At 40.4% G+C, this 12,543-nt stretch overlaps 1 protein-coding gene across 1 annotated transcript; it reads right to left on the reverse strand.

Annotated features, from left to right (window-relative positions):
* Nucleotides 1–1,165: 1,165 nt before the first annotated feature.
* On the reverse strand, nt 1,166–5,503 carry LOC149841341 (receptor protein kinase TMK1-like). The gene is made up of 2 exons (XM_090003773.1): nt 2,980–5,503; nt 1,166–2,162 (listed from the first exon to the last, which is right to left on the reverse strand). Exons 1-2 carry the CDS (start codon nt 5,312–5,314, stop codon nt 1,633–1,635), a joined length of 2,865 nt encoding a protein of 954 aa, XP_089859899.1. The 5' UTR covers nt 5,315–5,503; the 3' UTR covers nt 1,166–1,632.
* Between the last annotated feature and the right edge of the window lie 7,040 nt (nt 5,504–12,543).

Below are 12,543 nucleotides of genomic sequence, written 5' to 3' on the forward strand. Positions count from 1 at the left end.
AGGATTTAGAAAACTCAGGATTTTCAATGGCACTAAAATGCAAATATGGTAGATGCTAAAACTCTACAATTTCCTGTATGTTTAGGAATACAACTACTAGTCTGAATTAGAATTCTTGATTTTCAAAAATGTTCACATTACAGCTAATGATTAGGGGAGGCAATGATAGAAATGGTTGTTTCATGCAGAAGCCTACAATAGGCCTAAAATGAGAGGTGGAGAAACAAAAAAAAGCACTCAACAATTCGGTCAAAAAAAAATCCTAAAGAGAGCAGAAAAAAGACACCAATATCCAAATTCCACAAAGACAAAACTTATCCAAGACAATTTCAGAGAAACTCAACCAATGCCATTTAATTTAGACTGTTCTGACTGATAAAAACACCATTGAGTTTTCTTAAGGCTTCAGTGATCGGTTCTTATAATTTACACAGCACACAGATACGTCGCCGTCTGTCAGTGTTGCACCCTCAATAATTCCGCTTTTTATCAAGGATATAAAGGGATAATATTTGCATCAAAGTGTTTGATAAATATGATGAGTTTCATTCAAGTACAGCTGTAGCCCAATCATACAGCTAGCGCCAAAAGCATCTTCATCAATTATGCAAAGGGATACTCTAATAGCTTCAAGCGCAACTCAAGACGAGGGTATCTCACACACAGGAACTCAGTAACCTCTCTCTCTCTCTCTTTTGATAAGAGAGAAAGAAAGTAGGTGGTAGCTGCCTACCACTTTTTTGGCCTATCGCCAGCTGTCTGAGCTTTTGAAAGGGTTTTTCATATTTTTTCTTAAATCTGACCATGCAGATATGTTCTACATGCTGGATTTCATAATAATCAACTCTTGAATTGTCTGATTCCGACATGCACGTAGGTTTTTATGAGGTTTAAAAATCGATGGTCTAAAATTTTCATAAATATTCAAGGATTAAAAAATTATGTTTTTTAATCAGAAAAACAAGATTCAAGTGTCGTTTCCTAGCAAATAGACCATGCCTAACACATCTGAAGGGTCAGATTTGCGGTAAACATTTTGAAAAACACCCGTTCGTAGGCAGCTACCACTTTTCTTATATATATATATATATATATATATATATATATATATATATATCAATTCCAATTTTGAATTGAAACTGTGATACACCTTTGACATGCATAGAGAGCAAGGAAAGCTGAGTTTCATCAATAGCATTGACATTCAAGTTTAATCTACATGAGCAATCTGGGATATGACTACTTCAGTCCACCCAAGATCAATCTTGCCTAGCATAAAATGGACTGACAAACACAAACACCTTGAATATAATACAGGGTGAAGAGATCCACGCAGCAAACAAGCCACTCCATACCAGCGTGAGTTCCCTGATATGCAGTGTCAAAATGCAAACAACAAGACCGGCATCTTCAGACATCTAAGGACCCGCAAGCAAAATCATGAATTCTTTCAACTATATTTACGCTGAAAAATTAAGACACAAAAAGGGGTGAGGGAGGTATATACCAAAGTACTGCACCACCACCACCACGGAAACCAGAAGACGAAACCGATCAGAATAAACAATGCAATAATTGAATTGAGACCAGAAGGAAAACATCATTATTTTCCTCGCATCTCTTCATCTTTTCTCATCTCCCATCTGCAGAAGTGAAAGAATCGGCGAAACCAGAGGGTCTGGTTGGGATGCTAGTCTGTGTGTTGTCCAGGCTTGCCATAGAAGCAGAGTAGGAATGATCACCCATTTGTGTGTCTTCAAAGGCCTGCCATTTCTTAAGTGCTTGAGGCAAAGTCATGTCAAGGTCGATGCCGTAGCAGTCATCAGAATCAGGATCTGTTGGCTTCCACTGCTCAACAAGTGGGGATAACACATTAACAGCATGGCTCATGTCAGGTCTCTGATATGGCTCCCTGGCACAGCAGTGGCCAGCAAGCTCTGCAACAGTTAAGATACTTGAAAGCGTCTCCTCTGTCTGTTCCAATGGAGGGTCTATAGCACTTCGGAAGGTATCCTTGTTAAGATGCATCCTCCTGAACCACGTCACTAGATGCATGCTCTCCTCAGGCTGGGTCTCATCTAATGCTCGTCGGCCACTGACCAGCTCCATGAGAATCACACCGAAGCTGAACACATCTGCCTTGGTCGTTAACCTTCCAGTAACTGTACAACATGCATCAAAGTTCATCAATCACAAATATTAGTATAACAACAAAATTAATTCATATAATTGATATCATATAAAGCTCCCTGTCAATGACCATTCACCAATATACAACTATAACTTTCAGATGTTTTACTGAGAATCAAAGAAATACATTTAAAAGAAAAGGATGTGATCACGAGAGACGCAATATATGAGCGTTATCAACTGAAAACCCAAGAAATACATTTAAAAAAAAAGACGTGATCAGGAAATATGCAATATAAGAGCACCATAATTGCTTGACTTATACGTTGTTTTAGTTTTGCACTGCTAGCAAATCCTGCTTGCATATGAAATTCCAAGTGGATTGCAAAATTTTCATCAATGAAAGCTGTTTTCAAGCTTGGGTGCTTGGAGATAGGGTTCCTGAAATCCTATTTCGTTCTAAAGAAAGCAGTGGTTTTACACCCTTTACAACTGACTGTATTAGTTCCACAATGCATCTTTAATTGAATATTGACAGGCGCGTCTTATAGAAATCTTGCATAGCGCATGCAAATCGGAGACAGCATCCATCAAAAGGTGAATGGAATTCCAAAAATATATGCTGGCAGGATGTTATTTTTGTTTTGCTTCTCCTAGAGAACGAATTTGATTCCATTTCTATAAAAACAATCATCCTTTCAACAGATAAATGAGATGGAAAACAGGCAGCACATAAGAAACATCTGTGATGCTGTAGTATTCTCTAATTTACAGCAATAAGAACTACCGATCTTAATAATTAGAAGAAACTAAAGTAATTCTTGCTAGTTTCATATTGAAGTCAATTACCTGCATATTCTGGTGCCAGATAACCAAATGTGCCTGCGAGTCTCGTCTCCACAGAACACTTGCCCTCGGGAGCCAGTCGAACCAGCCCAAAGTCTGCGACCTTTGCCCTCATATCATCCCCAAGCAAGATATTGGAAGGCTTGAGATCTCTGTGAATGAAACTTTGGTGAGCCAAGCTATGCAGATATTCAACCCCTCTGGCCACATCCAATGCTATGCTCAGCCTCTTCTTCCAATCCAATGGCGTCGTCCCTTCTTCCTTCCAATTGAAAAGATGCCGACTGAGTGGCCCCTGAGGCATGTACTCATACACAAGAAGCTTCTCATTCCCATCAAGGCAATACCCAAGAAGCGCGACGAGGTGCCGGTGCCGAACCTTCGTGAGGACCGCGATCTCCGACTTGAATTCGTTCAATCCCTTCGTGCCGATCACTCCCGACTCCATTCGCTTCACTGCGATCTTCGTCCCGTCGTGCAATTCCCCTTTATACACCGTCCCAAACCCGCCCTGTCCGAGGATGTTTTCCTCACTGAAATTGTTGGTGACGTTTCTCAGAACCTGGATTGAGATCACCATGTTCCCGGCCTCGACCACCTGAATGTCGCCCCTCCCGCTGCTCCCCGGGCTATGGGCGTCCGTCGCGACGGCGTTCATGCTCCCGGCGCCGGCGAACGTGATCTTCAGCAGATCGGCATCGGAACCAGAGAGGCACGGATGGATCACCACGGTGTTGGGACCCTGCACCCTTCGGAAACCCTTCGTCTTCTTCTCGTACACCAAGAATCCCATCAGCCCCAGCAAGCACACGCCGCACACCCCTGCGATCACAGAACCAACGACCACTCCGGCAGACACGGTCGTCCGTTTCCCATCTTCCTTCTCCCCGGAACCGCCTCCCGAACTCGGCACCTGTGCGGATCCAGACGAGTGCGAACCGGAGCCGGGCGAAGAGCTCGCCGGAGCAGCTTCCTTCCCGAGCATAAGGTTCCCGGCGGTTATCAGAAGCACATTTTTGGAGAAAGCTGGGATCTTTCCGGAGAGCGAATTGTTCGACACGTCCAGCGTCGTCAATGCGGGCAATGCAGCGATCTCCGGCGGGATCAGCCCGGTGAGGTTGTTGTTCGAGAGCAGGAGCTTCTGCAACGACGGGAACTTCGCGAACTCCGGCGAGATCGTACCGGAAAACCCCTGGTTCTCGAAGTTGACGACGGTGATGTTCCCCTTCGAGTCGCAGCCGATCGCGAGCCACTCCTTGCAGGGATCGTTCCCCTGCCAGTTATCTGCGAGCACGACGGGGTAACCCACCGCACCGGTGATCGAGAGGAGGAGGACGATCCTCGAATCGCAGACGCCGGAGGACGGCAGGCAGAACCGGTTCGAGCCCGGGAGGTTGTCCACGGTCATCCCCTTGGGGAAGGCCGGGAAGCTCCCCTGCAGCAGGTTGTTGGTGATCTTGACGCTCTTGAGCGCCGGGAGCGAGGCGAGCGAGGCCGGGACGGGGCCGGTGAGGTAATTGTCCCGGAGATTGAGCTCCGAGAGCGATTTCAGGCCGGAGAGGTCCGGAATCGAGCCGGAGAAAGCGTTCGATTGGAGCCAGACCTGGACGAGCTCGGTCATGTTAGCTAGGACATCGATCCCGCCGGAGATCTTGGTCCCCTGCTGGTTGTTGAGCCAGAGAAACTGCAGCGACGAGGCGGAGAAGCTTTCCGGGAAGCCGCCGGAGAGGGTGTTGTAGGCGAGGCAGAGCGAAACGAGACTGGGGAACGCGGAGCCGAGGAAGGGCGGGATGGAACCGGTGACGTTCGCGGCATTGGCGGAGAAATTGACGAGGGAGGAAGCGTTCTGGAGGCTGGCCGGGATGAGCCAGGGATTAAATGGATTATGGTCGAGGTAGACGGCGCGGAGGGCGGAGAGGCCCTCGAAAAAGTTCTGAGCGATCGAAGAGAAGGTGTTGTTCTGGAGGAAGGCGACCTGTAGGGAGGCCATGCCGGATAAGCTCAGCAGCGTGCCGGAGATGAAGTTGTTCTGGAGCTCGAGGGTCGTGAGCCCGGTCAGGTTCCTGAAGGTATCGGGGAGGGAGCCGTGAAGGCCCTGCCCCGCCAGCCTGAGTTCAGTCACGCGCCCACTGCTGTCGCAGGTCACGAGCTTCCACCCGCAGGGTTCGGTCGATAAGTCCCAGCCGAGCGAGCCGGCGAGGTCGATGGACTTGGCGAGGTCGCGCATGGCCTGCGCGTCGCCGGAGTCCGTCTTCTGCGACTCGGCCGTGCTCGCCAGCAGCGCTACCACAATGACAGCCGCTGCTGCTTGGAATCCATATCTGCTACTGGAAACCATCTCGTCGTCCCTCTCTCTCTCTCTCTCTGTTGGTTATCCTATCTCCTATTCGACCTCTAGTGTTCGTTGGTTTCAGGCATTGCAGAAGGAATGGATGCCATTGGCGACGCTCCAATTGCAGACACAGACACACTGGCTGAGGGTGAAGTATCACAGAGAGGGAAAGGAGGGAGGCAGGGAGCACATGGTGATGTGTGGCCCACGTAGTTTGAAGAACCAAAAAAATATTCTTAGGTGGTCTTCGTTTGGATGAGCCGGACAAGTTGCGGGGACAGTCCGAGTCCCGTGAACTGGACACCTACGTCAGCTTCGGTGCGCGCCTAAAACGGGTGGCTCTTGAAATTTAATTGGTCCCGCTTTCTCGGTGATGGTGGTGCCCCAAGAGAAATAAAAACAGATGCAGGAATTCTTGATCTTTTGGGTTCTCGAACTATTTTTGAAAAAAGATTGTCAAGTTCACGGCGCCAAACGCACGGTAGGACCCGTAACAGGAGTAAGTGTCACTTGGGTGGAGATGAGCTCCGATCGGGATTTTTTGTTTTCAGGAAAATCTTCGTGTGAGGAAATGTCGGGATATTTTAGTTTTTTGTCAAATCTTTCAAAACTATTTTCTATCTCTCTCTCACACACATATATATATATATATATATATATATATATGTGTGTGTGGAAAATATATCATATGGAATACTCTCGTGTTTGCATAGATGTAGCCACTAAATGATAAATCTTACTATACTAACTTGTTTGGCATGATTTATTTACTATGTTAAAATGTTCTGTCATGTTTAATAAATCATAAGATTTCATTTTTGAGATTGTGAAAATCAATGGCCCACAACTCATGAAAACAAGAGTGCTTTGAAATTTGTATAAAATATCACATCGATCCAACTTTAACATGAAAATAATAAACATATATTGTTACATTTTTGCTTTTAGAGCTTAGATTTATGTAAATTAAGTGTGCACAATACCACCATAGGAAGGCCCATATGCTATGTCACAAGGACACGCCATTTTGGTTGAGTGTCCCTAGTACATGCTCGCACAAGTTTATATATACAATATTATTTAAACATTTTAAATAAATTTTTATTATATTTTAATTTCATTTCAATAAAATAGTTATTTTTAAATGGTAAACTATTTAAAATCATTTTTATTGATTTAAAAATATAAAAATATGTCACCTATTGTCTCATTTAAAAAAAAATCAAACTTTTGAGTAGAATCCGAGTATCCTCAAGTCCACGGATCATTGTAATATATAAATATATATATTGTAGAAATATAAGAAATAAAAATAAAGAAAGTTATTTAAATTTTTATAGTGTTAATATTAAAATAAAAGCAAGAAATTTTTGTATGGTTGTATTTTTTATATTATATTGACCTTTAAAAATATCAACATAAAATCACAATAATTTCAAAACTGGTTATGCTAAAAAGTAGATCCAGTGATCAGGCCGAGTACTTTGCAAGATACTGAGTCCAGTCACGAGGAGGACGGGGAAGGAAGGGCAGGATGCGTGGCATCTAGTCATTGTGCCGACCTCAACCCAAGACTGGACCTACGCCTGAACATGGCGGTCACATGGAGTTGGTTAGGCCCGAATCTGGCGACTCATCCAGCAAACCAAGTCATCATCATGCTTCCCATTGTCCGAGTTGATTCCAAGAGGCTACACCCTTTTGTGCCTAAATGCATAAATTCTTATCCCATCAACGTGTGGAATCTCTCACATGCATTTTCAAGGGTGCCCAACCTGCAGATGGTGATGGTTAACGTGTCACATCTTGGTCACGGTCAAATTTAGCGACAGAAAATTACAAGTTAATTTTAAAAACTTAGAGAGAGAGAGAGAGAGAGAGAGAGAGAGTTGAAGCACTTCATATTTGGGTTTCTAACCTAATTGGATATGGCTATTTGGATTTCTAGTCAGATTTGGACATGGATGCAAAACGGTAAAAATACCAAATCTAACTTTTTTACATGTAATCCAGACATCTGCCGGACTGGATATCTATTGGATTCGGTGATAAAATCTGTGAGATTGATTCAAAATCTGGTTATTTATCGGATTAGATTTTGGTTACCTAGCCTGACTAATCAGATTCAGATTCTGGTTGGATGTTGGATAGCATCCCAACCCATAAGGTAAATATTGACTACTAATGAAAGTACCTAAGTAATGAGTATAAATCACTTTTTCCTTCAAATTTTTTAATTTTTTGTAGATTGAATGTTACAGATGTGATTTACATGGTTTGTTTAATAAAAAACTTGTTTTGAATCATGTGATTATAACAACTAATTATGTTTTTAAAGGAGTCCAAAAATCAATAGTCATAATGTGCCAAAATTTTATAACTTAAAATATTACATTTTTACATTAGAAAAGCACTATCCAAGGCTTCATCCTTAGCAAACAAACAATGTTGAATGCATCTATGTGGTTAGATTGAGTCAATACAACTTGCATCTATGATTTTTAACTCATTAGTTTTGTATTTTCATTAGTAGCCAATATATATGTGTGTAATGCTACGGGAGCACATGCTCTCACTTACTAGAAATCATAGTCGTAAATTATATATTCTCAATTCGATTAGACTTTATGTTTGAACTTAATATAGTTTATTTGATATGAATAATGTTTTTTTGACATAAAAATAAGATTTTTTAAGTCATTAAATTTTGATACATTGTGAGCCATTGATTTCTAAAGGTCTTAAAAAACTTACATATATGCTATATCACATGATCTAAAATTTGTTTTCTACTAAAATAATACTTATAGATCACATTTATAGTCTCATCAACAAAAATAATTCAAAAAATTTGAAAATTTAAAACTTCTATTAGATGAGAGTAGGTGTTCCAGGAGACCCTATCATTAATACACACACACACACACACACACACATATATATATATATATATATATATATATATATATATAAGAAAATTAAAACCTCCCCAATGAAAAACCCTCACAAACCACCTCAAATGAAGTTTTGGTGTTTTTTCAAAGTTTCAAACATATATATGTGATCTATATGCTTGTTTTTATAGGAATTAGTTCTTGAAGCATTTGATTCCAATGCATGAATAGGTTTTTATAAGTTTCAAAATCAACGGCTTATAATTTTTATAAACTTTTTAGGCTCTAAATACTATTTTTTCTATCCAAAATTCATGATCAAAGTATCCATTTTTAGTAAATCAATCATGTTGAACATATCTATACAGTAAGAATTTAAAAAAAATACCAAAATTCAGTGAGGAGATTTTCATTCTCCTATATATATAAATTTAACATTAAACTAGTTGTGTTTAATATGGGATGCATGAAAATGACTAAAACATCCTTAAAGTAATAATATTTTGAAAATACAAGGTTATTTTTTATGTAAAAAAGGTAACTTTGATAGCTTTATAAAGTAACTTTTTTTTAAAGAGGTGCTTGACTTTTCAATTTTCTCATCATTTAAAAGACCTATAATGCCCAAAAAAGGAATCATGCATTTTAAACACAAGGGTGTAGGGGTGTATGATGAGAAATAAGAAGACGGGTCTAGACCCTAAGGTCCGATTAATACATGGAGCTGAGTATAATTTGTGAAACTTTATACTAGACTCAGACCCAACCCTAGTTTTGATTAATACCCACAAATTTTCAATCCAAAAATGATAAAAAAATATTATTTTACTAGGTATGGCTTGGGTATGATACACATAGTTCTTATCGGGTCTGAGTGTGGTTTCTCTTATGGTGGGTCTGATTAGACCCGAGTCCAGACCTCATACCATACCTAAAAATTGGGGCCAGGTCTGGTTCCACCTGAGTTCAAACCAAACCCAACCCATTGACACCCCTACAAGGGTGTTTTAATCATTTTAGTAAGGTTGAATCCAGTGTTGTTAATTAGTATCGATGCATATCGGCCAATATGTGTATCGTATCGCCAGAAAATTGATACAATATTGACCTGAATTGGTTATTTTTTAATAAATATAAAAATAACTTAAAATTAATGTTTAATAATATTTTAATAGCTTTTAACACCTGTCACATTCTAATTGACACATAATATTTTTAAATTCTTTTTAGGCTGATTCAGAATGATTCATTTGAGAATCAGTACTGGCTGATTTACCTGAATAGTTAGCAAAACAATACGGGTTTGATCCGGATACCGACAACATTGGTTGGATTCATTTAATGTTAAACCCAACTAGTTTAATGTTACCACCCAGGTGGTATCTCACGTGGTAAGTGGAGTCCTGTGCCAAGATATATATATATATATATATATATATATATATATATATATATATATATATATATATAGAGAGAGAGAGAGAGAGAGAGAGAGAGAGAGAGAGAGAGAGGTGCAACCGTATAAGGATACCATCATGCCGGGTTATCACAATGTCATTATGTAGGATCATGCTTCATGGCTTCCCATCTTAAACGTCAAAGACCGAATCGTTGGCTTGCTCGTGAAGAATTTAATTGAGAGCGAAAACATTATTTGGCGTTGCCATGAAATAAAAGGAAAGGAGTGTGCGTGCCACCCATTGATGCCTTTATTGCCTATATTCATATGTAGGCCTCTTAATTTGTTCACATATATTCTGTTAAAAGCAAGACCAATGTTGTGAGAATTGTATTGGACCCTGAATTGATTTTAAAAAACGATGCCGATTCCGATGTTGAACCAAATTGAGCCGAATCGGTGAATTTTTAATCAGCTAGCAGATGATACGTGTTAGGAAAATATTAACATAATATTAAAAAATATGTTTAACATTTTATTTTTTAATTTTCAAATAAGCCAATTCAAATTGTTTTGTATGGATTTTTTGTCGATACCATACTAATCAGCCGATACGATATGATACGGACAACACTAAAGAAGGGAGTGGTTGATTATAGTGACCAATGACATGAGCATCATATGATCCTAGCTCTAAAAATGCTAAATTGCATTAATCTTCTTTGCCACTATGAGAAGATTGGCAAGAAAAGGTGGTAAATCTAAAGAATATGACCAACCGGGTTGGTACGAGCTGTCAGTGCACGTCTCTCTGTCGTGGGACGTTGCAGGTTCAAAACCCCAGTGACACGATTGAATAATAACTCGCCCGGGGTCAGCCTAACCCCAGCGTGCCTTTCAAAAAAAAATTCAAAGAATATGGAATCCATACAAGAAACTACAATTTATATAATTGGAAGGCAATCGAAAGACTTGTTATTTTTGCCAATCATCTGCTAATGTTGGTTTACACGTTGAATGAACAAAAAAGATGAGGGGTGGTGACACCATCTCCTATTAACATGTAGAGCAACCTTCCACCATGAACTACTTCAATGATGCAGTTCTTCAAACAAGTTGGTTCATCACTTAATCATTACCATTATATGTGTATATATATACCTTAGGCTCCCACGGGAGGCAACAGTGGGGAATTTTGAACAATGGGTGAAAACCCGATCCAACAATATCCTGTGAGTAAAGAAGGGCAATGCCGCTTGCAAAGCTCTTTCATCGAGTGCACGGTTGCGACAAGACTTGAAGAAGAAGCCCCAGCTTAACTCCGTGCCAGCTGCATCTTCAACCCAAAGAGCCTGCAACTTTGGTCAGCTTATTAACAAGAGAAGCCCATGGTGGGCTTAGCACATCTGATGCAGGGTTTCATCTAGGGGGTGTCAACGGCTCGGGTTTGGTTCGGACCCAGGTGGAACCAGACTTGGACCAGATTTTTGGGTATGGTATCGGGTCCGGATCCGGGTCTAATCAGGTCCACTATAAGGAAAACCATACCCGGACACTATAAGAACTACATGAACCAAACCCCGACCATACCCGGTAAAACCATACTTTTTTTTATCATTTTTACATTAAAAAATTGTATGTCTTAATCAGAACTCAGATCGGGTCTGGGTCTAGTATAAAATTTCACAAACTATACCCTGGGTCCATGTATTAATCGGACCTTCAAGTCTGGACCCGTTCAGTCTTAATCAGGTCTTCTTATTTATCACCATACCCGGACCCTATAAGGTTTGGGTCCATTGACACCCCTAGTAGCAGAGCGTTGTTTTATGTTGGAAGACCCAATTAGTAAGGAAGAACAAAAGGCACAAGCACATGTAGCACTTTTATATTGGACTTTTTTGGGTGCCATGTCTAAACGCAATCCACTTCCACCCTGTTACTTTTATTGTTTTATGTTAATATTAGAAAAAAAAATCATAATAACGAGCATAATAATGTTGAAGACAAGGAGAAGATGAGGATGATCACGTGAGCCAGTCTGGATGGTGGTTTCAAGGACTTAGCAGCACAGTGGCATCCATAAGAAATAGAACATAGAAGGGGTCTAAATTCATTTTATTGGTATGGAATAAGGAGACATGATACAATTGTGCTTCACCATCTTTAAACCACACAGCTTGACACACGTATCCATGACAATTTTATTTAATTAGATGACTATATGGTCACTAGAAAAATGAGAACTAAAAATATGAGCATTTACAACACTTTTTTTGCAAATCTAATCATGTGGATGTGCTGGAAATGGTGAATTTGATAGGAATCATGGATAGTGTATTTTTGATGAAAATATATGATTTTTGAATGCTTGAAGATTTATGAAGATTATGAGCCATTGATTTTAAAGCCTTAAAAAATCTAGTTTATGCATCAAAATTGGATGATTCAATAGCGGGTTCTTATAAAACCAAGCATGTAGATCACATCTGTATGGTTAGTTTCTGCATCAAAATCTATGAAATTGCTGTTTACACAGTAGTTCTCATATTCTAGTGAATCGATGGCTATAATATTCATCTCAGTTTATTCTAAAATATTTCCGTATCACCCAGTCAACTAGCTTCTTGCAATCCTTTCCCTCAAAATGAGGGACCCCCCCCCCCCCCCCCCCCCCACACACACACACAAATCTCTCTCTCTCTCTCTCTCTCTCTCTCTCTCTCTCTCTCTCTCTCTCTCTCTCTCTCTCTCTCTCTCTCTCTCTCTCTCTCTCTCTATTGGGCAGAAAACAGCAGCTTATTAGGCTCCTGCTTAGCTAGTAAAGAGCTCATTCGAACTTGTGAAATAGGCTTGTCAAGCTAAACACAAACAGCATATGTTCTGCTAGGCTCAGTTAGTATATGCTCGTTAAGTAGTGATAAATATATTTTAGATATAAT

This window comes from Nuphar pumila, chromosome 4, assembly GCF_984573655.1.
Source record: "Nuphar pumila chromosome 4, dmNupPumi1.hap1.1, whole genome shotgun sequence".
NCBI lineage: Eukaryota > Viridiplantae > Streptophyta > Magnoliopsida > Nymphaeales > Nymphaeaceae > Nuphar > Nuphar pumila.

Excerpts from the sequence above, each read along its gene's own strand:
- LOC149841341 (XM_090003773.1), bottom strand. The coding sequence starts at position 5,314 with ATGGTTTCCAGTAGCAGATATGGATTCCAAGCAGCAGCGGCTGTCATT. Across the intron at positions 2,163-2,979 it reads TCTGGCACCAGAATATGCAG|TTACTGGAAGGTTAACGACC; the intron begins GTAATTGACTTC and ends CATGTTGTACAG.